This window comes from Chaetodon trifascialis, chromosome 24 (genome assembly GCF_039877785.1).
Source record: "Chaetodon trifascialis isolate fChaTrf1 chromosome 24, fChaTrf1.hap1, whole genome shotgun sequence".
Classification (NCBI taxonomy): Eukaryota; Metazoa; Chordata; class Actinopteri; order Chaetodontiformes; family Chaetodontidae; genus Chaetodon; species Chaetodon trifascialis.
The window spans coordinates 2,289,848-2,309,385 of NC_092079.1; the positions used below are offsets into that span (position 1 = coordinate 2,289,848).

At 42.8% G+C, this 19,538-nt stretch overlaps 1 protein-coding gene across 2 annotated transcripts in view; it reads left to right on the forward strand.

Moving 5' to 3' along the window:
- Nucleotides 1-19,538, forward strand: part of nlgn4xa (neuroligin 4 X-linked a) — a 108,872-nt gene that overhangs the window by 36,790 nt on the left and 52,544 nt on the right. For both annotated transcript variants that reach the window (XM_070994134.1, XM_070994133.1), the window contains one exon: nucleotides 6,816-6,968. In XM_070994134.1, coding sequence (XP_070850235.1) covers nucleotides 6,816-6,968 — 153 coding nt within the window. The remainder of the gene's footprint in view (nucleotides 1-6,815; nucleotides 6,969-19,538) is intronic.

Genomic DNA, 19,538 nt, shown 5'->3' on the forward strand with positions numbered 1-19,538 from the left:
CATAGGTGAGGGTAGGAACGTAGATTGACCGGTAAATCGAGAGCTTCGCCTTTCGGCTCAGCTCCTTCTTTACCACGACAGACCGATACAGCGACCGCATTACTGCAGCCGCTGCACCGATCCGCCTGTCAATCTCACGTTCCATCCTTCCCTCACTCGTGAACAGGATCCCAAGATACTTAAACTCCTCCACTTGAGGCAGGAACTCTCCTCCAACCTGAAGGGAGCAAGCCACCTTTTTCCGGTCGAGAACCATGGCCTCGGACTTGGAGGTGCTAACTCTCATCCCAGCTGCTTCACACTCGGCTGCGAACCGCCCCAGCGCATGCTGAAGGTCCTGGCTCGAGGAAGCCAACAAGACAACATCATCCGCGAAAAGCAGAGACGAAATCTGCCGGCCCCCGAACCGAACCCCCTCCGGCCCCTGGCTGCGCCTAGAAATCCTGTCCATAAAAATGATGAACAGAACCGGTGACATAGGGCAGCCCTGCCGGAGTCCAACATGCACTGGGAACAGGTCCGACTTACTGCCGGCAATGCGGACCAAGCTCCTGCTCCGGTTGTACAGGGACTGTACAGCCCTCAACAGAGGGCCTCCAACCCCATACTCCTGGAGCACCTCCCACAGAATGACGCGAGGGACACGGTCGAATGCCTTCTCCAAGTCCACGAAGCACATGTGGACTGTTTGGGCAAACTCCCATGAACCCTCAAGCACCCTGTGGAGGGTATAGAGCTGGTCCAGTGTTCCACGGCCAGGACGAAAACCGCATTGTTCCTCTTGAATCCGGGGTTCGACTATCGGCCGGATTCTCCTCTCCAGTACCCTGGAATAGACTTTACCAGGGAGGCTGAGGAGTGTGATCCCCCGATAGTTGGAACACACCCTCCGGTCCCCCTTTTTAAAAAGAGGGACCACCACCCCAGTCTGCCAGTCCAGAGGCACTGTCCCCGTCTGCCACGCGATGCTGCAGAGGCGTGTCAACCAAGACAGTCCTACAACATCCAGAGACTTGAGGTACTCAGGGCGGATCTCATCCACCCCCGGCGCTTTGCCACCGAGGAGCTTGCGAACTGCCTCAGTGACTTCAGCCCCGGTGATGAATGAATCGACCTCCAAGTCCCCAGTCTCTGCTTCCTCTACGGAAGACATGACAGAGGGATTGAGGAGATCCTCGAAGTATTCCTTCCACCGCCCGACAATATCCCCAGTCGAGGTCAACAGCTCCCCACCTCCACTGTAAACAGTGTTGACAGAAAGCTGCTTCCCCCTCCTGAGGCGCCGAACGGTTTGCCAGAATTTCCTCGAGGCCAACCGGTAGTCCTCCTCCATGGCCTCCCCGAACTCCTCCCAGACCCGAGTTTTTGCTTCTACAACCGCCCGAGCTGCCGCACGCTTGGTCTGCCGGTACCCATCAGCTGCCTCAGGAGTCCTATGAGCCAACCAGGCCCGATAGGACTCCTTCTTCAGCTTGACGGCATCCCTTACTTCCGGTGTCCACCACCGGGTTCGGGGGTTGCCGCCACGACAGGCACCGCCGACTTTACGGCCACAGCTATGGACGGCTGCATCAACAATGGAAGTGGAGAACATGGTCCATTCGGACTCAATGTCTCCAACCTCCCTCGGGATCTGGTTGAAGCTCTCCCGGAGGTGGGAGTTGAAAACTTCCCTGACAGCGGGTTCCGCCAGACGTTCCCAACAGACCCTCACGGTACGTTTGGGTCTGCCAAGTCTGTCCCGCTTCTTCCCCTGCCAGCGAATCCAACTCACCACCAGGTGGTGATCAGTTGACAGCTCAGCCCCTCTCTTTACCCGAGTGTCCAAGACATACCGCCGAAGGTCAGATGATACGACTACAAAGTCGATCATTGACCTCCGGCCTAGGGTGTCCTGGTGCCACGTGCACTGATGGACACCCTTATGCTCGAACATGGTGTTCGTTATGGACAAACTGTGACTAGCACAGAAATCCAATAACAGAACACCACTCGGGTTCAGATCGGGGAGGCCGTTCCTCCCAATCACTCCCCTCCAGGTGTCACTGTCGCTGCCCACGTGAGCATTGAAGTCTCCCAGCAGAACAATGGAGTCCCCGGTTGGAGCACTTTCCAGTACCCCTCCCAGGGACTCCAAGAAGGCCGGGTACTCTACGCTACTGTTCGGCCCGTAGGCCGAAACAATAGTGAGAGACCTATCCCCAACCCGAAGGCGCAGGGAAGCGACCCTCTCGCTCAGCGGGGAGAACTCCAACACATGGCGGCTGAGCTGGGGGGCTATAAGCAAGCCCACACCAGCTCGCCGCCTCTCACCGCGGGCAACTCCAGAGTAGAAGAGAGTCCAGCCTCTCTCAAGGAGTTGGGTTCCCGAGCCCAGACTGTGCGTGGAGGTGAGCCCGACTATCTCTAGCCGGTACCGCTCAACCTCCCGCACTAGCTCAGGCTCTTTCCCCCACAGTGAGGTGACATTCCATGTCCCCATAGCCAGAGTCGTTGTCCAGGATTTGGGTCGTCGGGGCCCCCGCCCACGACTGCTACCCATTCCACATAGCACCGGCCCCTTCTGATCCTTCCTGCGGGTGGTGGGCCTACGGGAAGGCGGGCCCACGTCGCTCCTTCGGGCTGTACCCGGCCGGGTCCCGTGGGCAAAGACCCGGCCACCAGGCGCTCGCCTGCGAGCCCCAACCCCAGGCCTGGCTCCAGGGCGGGGCCCCGGTGACGCCAATCCGGGCGACGTACGCTTCCTTGCTTTAATTTCTTTCATAAGGGGCTTCTTGAACTGCTCTTAGTCTGACCCGTCACCTAGAACCTGTTTGCCTTGGGAGACCCTACCAGGGGCATTAAGCCCCGGACAACATAGCCTCTAGGATCATTCGGGTACTCAAACTCCTCCACCACGATAAGGTGGCAGTTCAAGGAGGAGTAATAATATTTAAAAAGTACAAATGTATTGAACACACATATCGACCTAGTATATTATGCAACGTACATTATTTGAATGCTAAAATATTCCTGCTACATATTAGAATATGCACATTTATATATATATATATATATATATATATATATATATATATATATATATATATATATATATATATATATATATATAGCTCGACCTAGCTAGATGTTCACATTTTCCTTTTTTTTTCTTTCTTTCTTTTTTTTTTTTTTTTGGTACTTGTTACTTTTACAATATGCTCACCATAAGGTTTTCAGCAGTTGTTTAGCTGTACCTGACAGGTTTATGTGACTTTGGGCCACATAATGACTCATATGCTACTCTGGAGAGAGGAGGCCGGCCATTTTTTGGCATGTCAGTAGGACTGTATTGAGTAGGTTGCCGTCTGTAGAGAGCATGCAGGCACAGACAGTGGTGATGGTAGTGATAGTGGGTGGAGGTGGTGATTTGGGACATACTTTACATTGCCTCCATTAACTTCCATTTGCATTCATCCCACTAACAGTAGAAAATGCTGAAAGCAATGGAAAATTCAGACAGACCCCACAAACAAGCCCCCCCCCCCCCCCCCCCCCCCTCCTTGAAACACCATCCCCTGCAGCCCCCACCCCTATTACCCATATAAATATGAGTAATGTGTGCAACGCTGTGCAGCCAGTGGAGGAATATATTACCCCCTGGCCCAGGTGGCAGTGATGAATGTCCGAGACAAGCTCACTGCACAGTCACCCTCGAAGGTCTAGAGGCCCTACAGAGAGTGAGAGACACACAGAGAGCAAGACAGAGGGAGAGAGAAGAGCACTTGAAGCAGTTTGATTTCTTTAGTTTTAAGTGCACTTCACACTGACAGGATTGGGACATGGTGCCCAGAGACCACCCTCTCCTTCTCCGGCCATAAAACATGGCTCTAAATCGGCAGGGCTTCTCTCCGCTGGATCAAAGTGCCATGAGTGGACCCCCTCTCTCCCTCCCTCCTGGCTTCTGACTCCACTGCTGCACTACACCAAAAGAGATGGGTAGTAACAGTCAATTTGCCTGTTTGTTTGATGGAGAGCCACCCGAATAGTTTTGTCTTAGCCCACAGAGGCCTGCAGCGACCATCAGATGCATATCAGTTAGAGGCTATGACAACATAATGGCACCGCTCTTGTTTTATGTGCATCTGCCACTTCAAGGTTGCTTCCACCGCCCACACTGTTCCACTGGGCCTCTCATAATGTGGAACTGAATGACAAACAGGAACTTATTGACACCACCCTGCTGTCCTGCCTCTGTAATTAGCAGGCCTGCATTTAACTAGAGTAAATCTGTCCATGTCGGTCCAGGATGTCCAGCCCAGCTCCTCCTCAGGCACACTGTTTAGAACCCACATTATCCCCACCCCGACCCCCTGCTTGGTTTCAGGTGAGGAGCTGTGAAAGAGATGCAGGCACATTAGCAAAGCCAAGGCACCCAGTCAGAGAACAGGGAAGATTAATAACCTATCGCTGGGGGTTGCTTTCTATTCCTTTGCGTCACTGTTTTCTTTTGCAGAGGAGGAGAATAATACACTCCTCCTGCCCTGTGCCTGCCTGCCTGCCTGCCTGCCTGCCTGGCTGTGTTGCTCTCTGCCAGGCCTACTGAGGTGCAACATATACAGTATAGCCAGCGTTTCAGTTTCACACCATTGTGCATCTCACCACCGCCTATGGCAACTGGAAGAGAAACCAATAATTGGTGTTGGGTACCCTCTTTAAACCAGTGGCACAGCACAGACTCAAGCTCTTTAGGTACCAAAATTAGTGGCAGGCTCTGTTTAGAATTAGACACTAAAAGGGAAGTGATGTGTTTTATTGATGGTAGCTTAACATCGATAGAAACAAAGGACAAAATGGAAACTATTGGTGAATGAAAACGATAATTATGTCCAAAACCCACAGCATGGTCATGACTATGACATGACACTGTTGTTGTACTGATGTATTTCGTGGTAAGTTTGCATTCAAGGCAAAGTAAACAGGACCACAAAAAACAATAATCTTACTAAATTGTTGTAAAAAATACATTTTGACTGTAATACAAACTGAGGTAAACTGAAATCACTATTTAAGAATTTACAGTAAGGGCAACATCATGGCTTTAAATATCACTCAATGGCGGCACACAAGCTGGCCAGCTCCCCTCTCAATTCGATATTTTCCTCAGCACATGCTCTCATCCCAAATGACATTTGAGACTTCCAAGCAGCCTGGTTGGCAGGGCCGGGGATAATGGGTTTGTTCAGCTGTTGGTTCTAGGCAGTACTGGAGATCTGAGATGCTTGGGCCATGTGAGGACAATGAGGATACTGCTTTTTGAACTTGGGTTAAAATGGGTGAAGTGAAAAAATATGTCCAAAAACACTATCTGCGACAGCCTGCCTGTTTTTATGTGTCAGTTGACCCAGAGGACTTTACATTCAAATCAGCTGGAGGCTCCTGATGATGAGATGCTGCTGACGGATTTATTGTGAACCCTACTTGTTTGGGGGATTTACTTTATATCTTCTCCTTACATCTTCTTTCATGCAAGGGGCCCACTCTTAATTTATAATCACCACCTACACGTGTACTCATCACCTAGCTTAATCACAACTGGAGAGCCTCATCAACAAGGTATTCATTTGGCCTAATTGCAGAGTCCCCTGCATATTACACTAAGAACAAATGCTGCAGGCTGGAGAGGAGACAGATGTAGAGATTGCAGGGTTGAAGCCATGAAAATGGAGCCATGGAGTTTACTGGATAGTGTCAAACAACATCTCTAGCACCATCTATCTTCCTTATTTGCTGTACTGTAAAAATTATCAGTGTTCAATTAAAAATATCAAACTCGTTGCCTTGCTGTGTAGACACTGATACTGTTTAGTGTTTGCTTTTTGATTGCAACTTCAGAAATTGATGCTGTCTATGTTTCCAGCATAACCATGATTGACTCCAATGTTACAGCTCCTTATATGGAAGACTTTAATCTCAAACAGGATTTGACACCAGTACATACAGTTTTAATATAAATGTATCCATATCTGAGTATTGTTTTTTTGCTACAGATACTGAAAGACGCCAAACTCAGGAATTCTCATCCATATAGTGTGTAGACCAATATTAGGTTGGCACAACTATTGGTATTGATGCATATGGCGACCAGTTAATAACAAGATATGTCAATAGAGGAATGTCAAAGATACATTTTAGGTCATTTATTAGATAGTTTGTCCACCAGAGAACATTGACAAATTGATTTTTACACTGTAAAATGTCCTGCTCAGAGTTTGTTCAAGTGAAAGATCTGCTGATAAGTCATTGTTATTTATGTCTTTCATTGTAGCACATTACAATTTATGCATATGGACATATTTTACTTTTGTTAAGGTGCCATCATATTACTCTGGGAGTAAACTAACGTGAACAAACTTGTTTGCATTTATTCATTGTATCAATAACAACAGTGCCACCATCAAACCAAACACATCCTGGCTATGAAATGCATACTGTTACAGAATCAAACAACAGCAAAAGTATCAACAGTAACCACAACTGACCTCAGATATATTAATTAGTTATTAATTAAATTATTAATTAATTGACTTAGCGCTTACTGGTGTCTGCTTTAAAACCTGCAAACAATTCAGTACTAAATTATGACATTGAATCTAGAGTAAACAGGGCACAAAATCTGCAATTTTCCATAGGTAAAATTTATGGGAATATTCTTTCACAATGCATCATCACATATTTCAACAGAATTCAGCTGCATAAACCATGTGGTTCTCCTTAAAATCGCTACATGCTAGACTTTTTTTTTTTTTTTTACATTTTCATTTTCTTCTTTGCAGATATTCATGACGAGAATGGGCTAAAGCCAGTCATGGTTTACATCCATGGCGGCTCCTACATGGAGGGAACTGGCAACATGATTGACGGCAGCATCCTGGCCAGCTACGGGAACGTCATCGTCATCACAATCAACTACCGGCTTGGAGTTCTGGGTGAGTCTAACCAATCTGGGCCTTTAATTAGTTTTGAGAAGGCCGATTGAGCTTGAAAGTGAGTTATTGATTTAATGACTAATTTGTTTTCATTGTTTCACCGACTGCCTCGTCTTTGTGTGAGGGGGAAAAATAGGGTGGATGGCATGTTGCTATTTGGGTGTACATGCAGGAAGGTGGACAGTGGAAACTTCTTAAGCTTTTTATGATTGCATTGTTCAATCTTTGATCCTTTAATTAAAATGTAATCACTCATGGTCTTTGTGTTATAATAGATTTTAGATTTGTATGGAGCAAATACATACTGAAGCAAATCAAGCAAGTTAATGCACTCACACTCATATACACACTGCAGAGATGTTTGATACTCCATTCTTGCTCTTGATTGTGTGCATGGTTTGTGGGGTTGTCGGCTGCTGGCTGTTATGAGTTTTGTCTTGCCAGTGCCAATCAGCTGCTAATGGCAGTGTAGGTGGTAGTTTGCAGTTTTCTGCATTCTCCTCTTTCAAATGGCTGTATTCAAATGCAGCCTTGCACGACCCCCACAGCAGAAGATGAGTAGATAAACTAAACAAACATTCTGACATTTGTATCCATTTCAATTACATTATTCAGTCTGCAGCATCAAACATCCAGCTGCCCCCAAAGATTCCATGCTGGGAAAATTGATTGTTGTGATTTGAGCTGGTACCTACACCACAGTGCTGTGCATAGTCTGTAAGATGATGATGGTTTCTGGCTCATATAAAAAGATTCTTTGTATTGCCTTTCACATAAAAGTTTGGGTTCTGAATGTCAGTAGCCCAAGAAAATGTCTGAGTCTGAGAAGAGGCTGATAATATCTTTTATTTTGAGGTAAAGAGTTTTCAGTCACTCTGTATTGAAATCCTACAGGAGGGAGCTAAGCTGTGGCCATTTTCTCACATTTCCTCTTTTGTTCAAGTTGAAGAACTGTTTGCTGTGGAAATGGGCAACGATACAATTGAGTTAATTTGTGCTGCTGTATTCAAATCTGATGCTGGACTGTTTAAGAAGCAGTTAGCATATATCTTAAAAGTAAAGAAAGTGAGGGTGCTTCGCCACTGTGCTTGAAATGTTGAAGACACCATCACCGCATCTTTCCTCTGCGAGATGGGAAGCTATATGGGAGGAAATAGCAGTTTGATAATAATGTCATTATTGACAGAGTTGAGCTGGAGGATTGCGGAATGTTCTCAAATTCTCCTTTGGTAACATAAATAGTGATTTTTGATTAGGATTGGGCCTTTCTTTCTCAAATACCCTTTACCAGGTTACCAGTCGCTCCTAAGAATGAAAACAAACTCCATGTCATCACCATCATCACCATCACCATTAGTTGACGCATCCATCCAGTCCTTCTTCTTTAGACTTTGTGGTTTTATAACAATGTCACCAGACTTCCTCCTTTGTGTAGTCATAACTCCGAAGTCCACTAAAGAACTTTGTTGTTTGAATGTAAGTATTTTCAAGAAAAGGTGTAATGAATCAGCATTGCAGTAGAAATAACATACACCATAATATAATACACAGCATTACCCATACCACCAACCTCAAGTAATAATGATGATGATGGTGCACTTGGGAAGACATGGGTGGTGATGATGGTGCCATACATATCCTACAGTATACCATAGAATTTATACTGTAGCTTTAAGTAGAGCTACAGGAGACAATAATTAAGAATGACAAAAAGGGGATATCATACTGCATAAGCTGGCCTTGTGAATACAAAGCAATGGAAATGTGCACTTCTTTTTCCAGGCAGTGCTTAACAAAATATACTTCTATATAACTGTAAAATAATTAGTTGAAATACAGTTCATGGCAGACTGCAGAAATGGAGACATCTCTCTCCATATATCAATATAATATTGAAATTTAAGTTTGCCGTTGTGTTCAATTCAAATCTTCACAGTTGTTTTCAGACCCTTTGTAAGGAAAATGAACTCTTATGCTTTCAAGTTATAGCCAAATAATATTTGCCTTCTTACCACTTGAAGTTCAATTATATAACCCTATTTTGAAGGCAAATGTACTTGAATAGACCCAGCCATGGTAAATAGCAATATATCAGTATAACACTGCTGTTTGTATTCATTGTTCGGTTTTAATTTTATGTATCTGCCATGTGGTTTCTAAGCTGTTTGCATGTGGTTCATTGTCTGTGAAGCCAGACTACATCCTTATGTTCAAGCTACCACCGCTGCTGCTCTGCTCTGCTTACCATTTGTTATGAGGCCGAGCTGTCTGCACCAGTCACTATATTTAGTTGCCTGAGAGCCAGGGGGAAAAGGTGTTCTGGAAAAGTGTGCACTGCAGAGAGGAAGAAAGCAATGAAGAGAGAGAGAGAGAGAGAGAGAGAGAGAGAGAGAGAGAGAGAGAGAGAGAGAGAGAATGCAGATGAGAATACACACGGATACAACAGAGGAAGGTGAGTAGAGAACAGCAAGAGGGGAACACAAGGAAATGTAGAAATGGTGATCTTGTTAGGTTGCAGGTTTTTGATGTAATAACACACCCGTCCCCAAATCCAAAAGCGTATGTCGCTCTGGCAGAAAGAGTGTTCCATCTCCACTAATTGGCACACAGTAGATTCACCCCATGTGCTCATACTAAATTGTGTCATTGCAGTCACTGGATGGAAGACATCTGTCCACAGAAAAGTGACAAAAGTGACCAAACAGAACTGGACCCAGTCCTCTTTGGTGTCTTTTTGGTATCATTAGGAATAATAGACCAGTGTTGTGCCAAAAGTTTTTTGCCTAGAGGTGTCTGTACCTTGATGGTGTTTATTAATTTAGTGAATAAAATAATTGTTTATTACAGCTTGGGTTGTTCTTGCCCAAATGGAAGTGAATATGTTGTTTCTTAATATATTTTGCCAAATATTTATTGAACAGTTGCACAGTTAATTCTCTGTCCGGTTGCAGCCACTTCGGTTAAGGTTGCCCTTACAATTTAATCTGAGGATGCCTCAGAAGCACCCACAAATTCAAATGTGAAAGGGCAAGAAAGGTCTACTAAATGCAGCAGATCAGTAGTGAGTAGAGAACAGCAAGAGGGGAACACAAGGAAATGTAGAAATGGTGATCTTGTTAGGTTGCAGGTTTTTGATGTAAAAACACACCCGTCCCCAAATCCAAAAGCGTATGTCGCTCTGGCAGAAAGAGTGTTCCATCTCCACTAATTGGCACACAGTAGATTCACCCCATGTGCTCATACTAAATTGTGTCATTGCAGTCACTGGATGGAAGACATCTGTCCACAGAAAAGTGACAAAAGTGACCAAACAGAACTGGACCCAGTCCTCTTTGGTGTCTTTTTGGTATCATTAGGAATAATAGACCAGTGTTGTGCCAAAAGTTTTTTGCCTAGAGGTGTCTGTACCTTGATGGTGTTTATTAATTTAGTGAATAAAATAATTGTTTATTACAGCTTGGGTTGTTCTTGCCCAAATGGAAGTGAATATGTTGTTTCTTAATATATTTTGCCAAATATTTATTGAACAGTTGCACAGTTAATTCTCTGTCCGGTTGCAGCCACTTCGGTTAAGGTTGCCCTTACAATTTAATCTGAGGATGCCTCAGAAGCACCCACAAATTCAAATGTGAAAGGGCAAGAAAGGTCTACTAAATGCAGCAGATCAGTAGTGAGTAGAGAACAGCAAGAGGGGAACACAAGGAAATGTAGAAATGGTGATCTTGTTAGGTTGCAGGTTTTTGATGTAAAAACACACCCGTCCCCAAATCCAAAAGCGTATGTCGCTCTGGCAGAAAGAGTGTTCCATCTCCACTAATTGGCACACAGTAGATTCACCCCATGTGCTCATACTAAATTGTGTCATTGCAGTCACTGGATGGAAGACATCTGTCCACAGAAAAGTGACAAAAGTGACCAAACAGAACTGGACCCAGTCCTCTTTGGTGTCTTTTTGGTATCATTAGGAATAATAGACCAGTGTTGTGCCAAAAGTTTTTTGCCTAGAGGTGTCTGTACCTTGATGGTGTTTATTAATTTAGTGAATAAAATAATTGTTTATTACAGCTTGGGTTGTTCTTGCCCAAATGGAAGTGAATATGTTGTTTCTTAATATATTTTGCCAAATATTTATTGAACAGTTGCACAGTTAATTCTCTGTCCGGTTGCAGCCACTTCGGTTAAGGTTGCCCTTACAATTTAATCTGAGGATGCCTCAGAAGCACCCACAAATTCAAATGTGAAAGGGCAAGAAAGGTCTACTAAATGCAGCAGATCAGTAGTGAGTAGAGAACAGCAAGAGGGGAACACAAGGAAATGTAGAAATGGTGATCTTGTTAGGTTGCAGGTTTTTGATGTAAAAACACACCCGTCCCCAAATCCAAAAGCGTATGTCGCTCTGGCAGAAAGAGTGTTCCATCTCCACTAATTGGCACACAGTAGATTCACCCCATGTGCTCATACTAAATTGTGTCATTGCAGTCACTGGATGGAAGACATCTGTCCACAGAAAAGTGACAAAAGTGACCAAACAGAACTGGACCCAGTCCTCTTTGGTGTCTTTTTGGTATCATTAGGAATAATAGACCAGTGTTGTGCCAAAAGTTTTTTGCCTAGAGGTGTCTGTACCTTGATGGTGTTTATTAATTTAGTGAATAAAATAATTGTTTATTACAGCTTGGGTTGTTCTTGCCCAAATGGAAGTGAATATGTTGTTTCTTAATATATTTTGCCAAATATTTATTGAACAGTTGCACAGTTAATTAAGTGCTGCTAACTCTGTCACAAGTACTGCTTGGCAATAAAAACCTCCCACTGGTTCCCTGCTGGAGAGCTTTGAATGTGAAGCATCAGCTGCAGGAAGACTTGGTGTTTGCATTAGCAGCTTCAATATGACAAGGCTGTCAGGTTGGCTGTGGTGCCCTGCTACCAAGTGGAGGTCAACACAGTTAACCCCTGCTGTGAGGCAGTAGTGGAAATGCATGTCATCACAGCATGGTGAGGTAAAATGCAATTAAATCTAGCTAGTTGGCAAGCAGAAAAACTATTGCATTGCTACAACAATGCCTTAGGAAATGTAAGCAGCAAGACTATCAGACCTGAATTCTCATTGTAAAGGAAAGCTGTGTGTGCACTCGACTGCAGCATGCACGGTAGGTCAAAGTTGAAGCAGGAAGTGGGTCTGTAAACTGTGATGGATGCTTACAATGGACAGTTGGGTGAATTGACCTAGAATTCTTTAAATGCAAAGGAAATATTTGAAAAAGCTGGAACAGAAAGTGAAGCAATATCACTTGTTGATATATTTTCAAAAGCATCCACTCATCCTGCAGTGACACTGTTGTGTCCTCTGTCCGGTTGCAGCCACTTCGGTTAAGGTTGCCCTTACAATTTAATCTGAGGATGCCTCAGAAGCACCCACAAATTCAAATGTGAAAGGGCAAGAAAGGTCTACTAAATGCAGCAGATCACAGCAATCTTCCCACCTCACAAGATTTCTGGGTGTTGTGGTTCAAGTGATTCAAACAGATACCTCCAGCTGCTGTGGGGAAGGTGCTAATGTGCAATGATTCTCAGTGCAGTGAGTGTGTGAACAGCGTGAGGCTGGGCTGAAGCAGACATCTCGTGTTAAGGGATGACGAGCTCTGCAGGCCAAGCAGCTTTCTGTAGTGTCTATGCCAGCAGGCTGATAGAAGAGAAGTGTGAGTAGAGTGAGAAGTCATCAGACACTCATCACTCTTCACCACTTTAACCTCATACACCCTATTGGACAGTCAGTGAGTGTATCGCTTACATCATTTCCCTCAGCTCACTTCCCTTGGGTTGATTCAAAGGTACAATTGTAGTAGTGTATCCAGTTCATGTATACAGGGATACAATGACAGGAAAAGCAGCTAAAGTTAGTTTCTCGTCATGGTTATTTGCAGAAAGTATGTACTTGGGTGTCCTAGTAGTTCACCTGGTATAGCGCACACCATGTACTAAGGCTGAGCACTCATTGCACTGATCCTGGTTCAATTCCAGCCTGAGGCCCTGTGCTGCATCTCATTCCCCCCTCTCTCACCTGCCTTTCCTGTCTGTCTCCAGCTGCCACTATCTCAAATAATGCAGAAATGCCATGAATAGTCTTAAAATAATAATCTCAAGAATGAATTTAGAAAAAGTGCCTCATTATGGCCAGAGTCTTTTTTTTCTTTTTTTTTTTTTACCTTGACATCACTACAATGATGATAATGACTAATGAAAAATAATGGTCTGAAGCACTGAAGCAGAGGTCAAATTTTAATGTTGTTCTTGACAAACTGTTTTGTTCAAAGCAGAAACTCAGAGAAAAACAAGGCAACACAATATACATGCTCTCAAAAGAAGATCGGCTCATCCTGTTCCAAATTGCTGCATGACTCAGCAGACTGTAAAGAATCAGTCTGGTACCAGACACGGTTGTTATTTATTGCTCCAACTCCAAGATGAATGTTGGAGTCACTGGCATCAGGATGGGCTGGTTACATTATAATGGAAATTATAATGATGGTCTCCAGTTGGTTGTTATTATTGAGCAATCATCATCATCATCATCATTGTCATTCGTTTGCACTTTTCACTCAGATAGTTCTAAACTATGAATTCACATCATTATTATGTGAATTGGTGGCCACAAAGAATACTCTATTTTCATTGGCCACATTGGCCGGAGGTTTTACATTGATTTCAGCTCCAACTCTGTCTCCAAGTAATTACAGTCAAATACAACTAATATGCAGCAGCAATTGCATTTTGTAGGAATTTTTATTGACTTAATGAAGTTAATAATTAATGAGTGGTTATTGGACTACATTGTCTCTAAAACTCAAGAGTTATAATGCCGCTTGATAACATCTGGATCCTATTAAGTTCACTGTATTTACTGAAAAGGCAATGATGTGTCAGTGCTGTGTTCACAACTTGTGTCTGCTGCCCCAAGTAGCCAAAAACAACTGACAGAGAAGATAGGGTTGATAACATCACTATCAATGAACCAAACTGTACTGTATTGCAAGAAAAGCTGTAGGGCTGCTGGCTTCATATGTACTACATGTACATGGACAAGCTTGTTGGATTATTAAAGAGTAATAAACTAATGAACCAAAAATATGAATAAAACTAGGTTAAATTAGATCACCGTGTGACTACGGTATAATATAATCAGCTCCAACCTTTAAGTTTATTAAAAAATAGTGTTGTTGCATGTCTTGGCATGTACAATGAGTCTGAAGTTTTGGTGAAGCAAGTCTAATGTCAAGGTGTTTGAGGGCAATCCAAATCAAGTCTTCATATGCAGAGCGGGTAATCATTAATTTTACAGGTCTGTTATTGCCCGATAATTTTCCAGGACATTTGCTACAAAGAACTTAGAAGTAGTTGTATAAAAATGGTAATTTCTTTCAAAGTTAATTGTTACATTTATTAAATTGTATGCTTGTCTGAAGACAAATTATACATTTTCATGTTCAGCGAACATCTCTGTTGAGCACAGATGAGAAGACTGTCTGGGCTGTCCTCGCAATTATTGGAATTAATTAATTGGAAGTGAACCAATTGATTCTCTGTAATTAGTACCAAATTACACAGTTATTTTCAGGAAACTTCTTGTACATTATAAAATAAAGGGTCACAAACTGCATGTGTTTCAGGTCTCTGAACAGTACACTAGAGTCCAACAAACATTTAGCTTTTACCAGAGCTGTGCTATTGGTAATGTTTGCATGGGGGGGGTGAACTTTGGGCATCTGACACACTAAGCAATAGAGGCCTGGAGACTGAGAGAGAGGGTAAACCATTGCTAACTGCTATTACAGCATCCAGAAACAACACACTCACCTCAGCATGACAGCACGTCATGATAATACATACTGTATCTGTTACTAAGATGCACTTGAAAAATCTGAACCTACCTTTTAATGATCTGAAAATGATTGATGCCTGGCATCAATCAGAAAACAAATGAAATTAGGATTTTGTTAAAACTTGAATCCCACTGTTGAAAGTTGTTTGATCCAAGCACCCTAAGGATCATGTTTTCTTTTTTCACATGACGTTCAGCCTTTAGAGCCCATCAGAGTGTCATGAAAAATATGAAATCCTGCTCTAATGCGGACACTGACGAGTTGAATAAAAAGTTACTTTCCTGTCTTATTACTCTATGGCACAGTAAACAGCTTGTTTGGCGTGAGTCAGTGACCCTGAGAAGGAAATCTCTCACATATAAGACAGATGTGATGAATCTCAGAGAGTGGCTGTCAAGCTGCTGCTCAACAATCAGCTGGAATAACTTGCACTCTCCCTAACCTCAGGAATTATTAAAGGAAAAGAAGACATCTTGAAGGAAACAAGTGTGTCTGTTCAACAAATTTGGGCTTCAACACAGCTAATAGATGACAGCATGAGGCACCCAGTGAGGGCTTTGGGAGTGGAGGCAATAGACAGTAAAACTATATCATTTATGTTTATTTGTCAGGTTAAGATTTATTCAAAAAGCAAAACATTTAAAGTATACCACGATAAATCACAATAACACTAAAAACAGCAAGTCTTGAGCCTTTTAATAAAAATAAGTAAGCTTATGTATTTTTTGCTGGACAAAAAAATGGATACTAGCACTGTGTCTGTCTGTATTACAGTAAACCCATTTTTATAATTAACTTTTGTTACATATTTTTAAGTGATACATTGATCCTTACCTACTCTCCACTATCCATATTATTCCTTTCCTTTCTAGTTTTCCTGTATTTCATTCTGCATCATCTATTCTAGTCTGTTAGTGGCCTCTCTAGTAGCCAGAGGGCAGGCACTCAGCCTCCTCTTCCTCCTTCTTTATGAATCGTCCGTCTCAGCAAGGACAGCCGTGGCTGGGAGGAGGCCATTACTACTCCGAGCCCCCCAACCCCCACCCTGGCAGTGGAGTGACGACAGCATGTGAGGAGCGAGGGGAATGTGCCGTTGCCGTGTCGTAACATTCGATAGCGGCAGACAGACACTCTGCTCATGAGTTAGAGGATGAGGTGAAGCCTTCTGACATAACATAGAGAGGTAGAGAGCTGCAGCTGCCGCTCAGACCCAGCTGAAAGAGCAAAGAAAAGAAATGCTCTCCAAAACCTGCTTTTTGTGTTGGCCAGCACACATGACGAGGGCGAGGGGAGGAGGCCGAGCGGAGTCATCTGCTGCTTTGGCAAAAACAGTCATTAACATGACAAATGGTGCTCTGTGTGTGCTTTTGACAATGTGTGCCACTGCCATGGTCCTGACTAATCAGCAGTGTCCATTAGCTTTGATTACATCAGCCCGTCTCCTCTGACTTCATGTGACGACATTTTTCACATTAATTTAGGATGGAGTTGGAGATCTTTTTTCCTTCTTTTTATGGGGTATGGTGATATTACACAGAGGCACAACTTGGTCACACATAGAACTTTGGGGTACAAACATCTGTCACCGCTCATCCTTTGGAGGGATGCAGGAGGCTGGAGCCAATCCCAGGCTCGGTCTCATGTTTTCATCTATGGGCGATGTTTAAGTCCGCAATTGCCTGTAGGAGGAAGCCAGAGAATGCAGAGGTAACTCATGCAGACATTGTTAGTACATACGAACACAATACAGTCTATTAATCAGTGAGCTTTAGAGGTGTTTGCAGGAGATTTTTTTGAACTTTGGACAGAGCCAGGCTAGCTGTTTCCATTCTTTAGACAAAGCAGGGCAAACCATGCCATGACTGAAGTAAATACACAAATAAATACACAGATATGACACTGATATCTTATCTCACTCTCAGAAAGAGAACAAATTTCCTAAAATTTTTGACCATTTATTTTAAAATGGCACTGACCCTCATTTCATTGAAGGAGACTGTGGCTTTTTTTTTTTCTCCCTGGACCAATCTTCACCCAATTTCCTTTTATAACTTGTTAGAAAATTCTTCCTTACATAACCTGAGCCTTTGTGCTTTCTAACCAATCCTGCCTTTTAAAGGTCAGTGTTGTCATTGCCCTTTGCTCTGCCTTCACTTTGAGTCCAAACAAAAACCAAAGTACATTGATATTCATGTCGAAAAAGTGTATTCTCTTGCAACTCTGCTTTCTTAAATAACTGGGAGGGATAGAAAAAAAGTTAGTTCGTGACAAAATGTTACTTGGACGATTCATTTTTGGCTGAAGAAACATTACAGTATCAACCATTTATTGGTGCTGGGAGCTGCTCTCCATACAGGCTGCCTTCTACAGAATGCAACAGATGCACTGGAGGGATTTGAGAGGCTTGAAAATTGCCCAGATGGTTTTTCCCTGGGAGGCAACCTGCACATGCACACGGCGGTGCCACGGATAATAACGGCTGATAAAATGGCTGATAAAATGGCCGAAAGTAGAATGGGGTTTAAAATGGGGTTTTTTGGTCAGCGGCTGAGTAAATCTCCATGATCCGAGGCAGTGTTGTTTTCAGTCTCCCTGGCTGGCCCTCCAATGACAGATGATGAATGCAGCACAAACAACAACCCTTCCACCCCACACCCTCTTTCCTGTTTCTCAGAGAATGTGTTAGATGAGTGTGATATGCTCTCCTTTGACTAAATGTAGTTATAAGCAAAGGGATAGTCAAGATAATTGCTCCCTGCAAATGAATTTTCAGCAATTACAGTTGGCGAGATGGCGGATTCATTTTGACTGAACTGAAAAGCAGCACAGCAGGTCTGAAGGATAATGAAAGGGAACAGCAAATAGCTCGCCCAAATGGATGCTTTGACAAAACAAAACACAAAAAAATATCCCCCAGACATTGAAATCAGTGATGGCTAAGTGGAGCAGAATGATAGCAAAGATTGTTGCATTAGCTTTTAATCTCTGATAGGAGTATGTCAGAGGGTTGATTTGTTATTCTGGAGCTGACAGAGCTGGTGTCTTCATTGGCTTAGCAGTCACTGTCACTCATCAAACATTAGCAAGGACCATTTCCCCCACTGAATCCTGGGAGTGCATGAGTCCCTTCCTGCGACCCCCACCATATTTCAGTTCAATCATCGTCTCCAAATGGCAAATATTACATGAACACAGATGTCCACATGTAATTTCCTCAAAATAGCATACCACGTGTTTAATATAATAGGCCACCAATTTTGATTGTACTTTCACCATTACATTGTGGGTAAGTGCCTGCTATTGCTGTATGTCAATTTGTAGCACTGTTGGCGTCTGTATGAAACAAGCCTTTACTGTGGAATTACCAGCAAAATGGCAACACAATTTATGACAACTAAAATAGATCTGCCAAATCAAAACCATAAATGAATTATGAGGAATGTATGCAGCAAGGATGCACGATTTTGAATCTCAAATATTTAATTATATGTACCTACAATATCCATAGTCATCCATACATGACCACTAAGGCTTCTCTATTTTGGTAAGGCAACTAAAACTTTTGATTACTATTACTGAAAGTGGTTATAGTTTAAACTAGACTCGGAGGGAAATGGAAAACCTTCACCTATTAGTGATGCTACAGTGGGAATGAGGGAATAACAAATTCAATGAACTTAGTTTGAATAGTTGTTGAGACATTTTAATCTGGACCAAAGGGGTGGACTGACGCCATCATTTTTTTTTACCATCATTGCTACTGCAAAAGCTGCACTACAAGAGTGGCTAAAAATAAATCAAAGTTACTAAACCCACCAAAATAGTAAGTTTTTCTAATTGTGCACCTGCAACACATTCTGACTTTCAACTCTATGCATATGGATGCTTGGTCAAGTTACCTTGGCATTACTTTTTAAGGTGTCATTGTTATCATGCTGGGCTCTACGGTCAAGTTAGCAATAATAAATGCAACATCCAGCACACAAAATCTGGTTAGATTTTCAAAATAAAACTTTCTGAGAACAATAATAAACATGTGGTTAGCATTTTGACACTTTGGTTAGGTTTAGGCACAAAAAATACTTGGTTAGGCTTCGGGAAAGATCTTAATATGATGATGAGAATGTGCTGTCATAGAAGTCTTTCAGACAACCCTGCATGTTGAAAAAATCTGCTATAAAGCGGTAAAATGTGACGCCAAGTGGTCCAGACCAATCATAGTCAGATGTCACGTGTTGGAAGTAAGAACGGGTTGGCACCTGCACCCTTGAATAACATGCAGAACAATCTGTTTCTTGATGTCTAGGATCTATTGTCTATTGTTTATGTAAATCAGATCTCTACCTTAATGTATTCCTGAGTTAAAATGAAGGTTTAAATTGAGATTACTTTTCCTGTTTTCCATTGTAGAGTCTATAATACAGATTTCTTCAAAACAATGCTGTTGCAGTTGCTACTCAAGGATGTTAATTTATATACAGTTCATAACAGTGCATAAAATAAAGCAATGTTAAGAACTGGTCTGTTCTTTATCATTTTCTTCCGTCTATTTGGAAAAAAAAAAGATAAGATTAAGATTAAAGTATAATATCAATAAGCAGTATCAGGAAAACTACTAGGAGTACTAGTACTGTTAATACCCATCCTTAATTGTAACTATGCACCTTTCATGATATTTCCCTACATATTA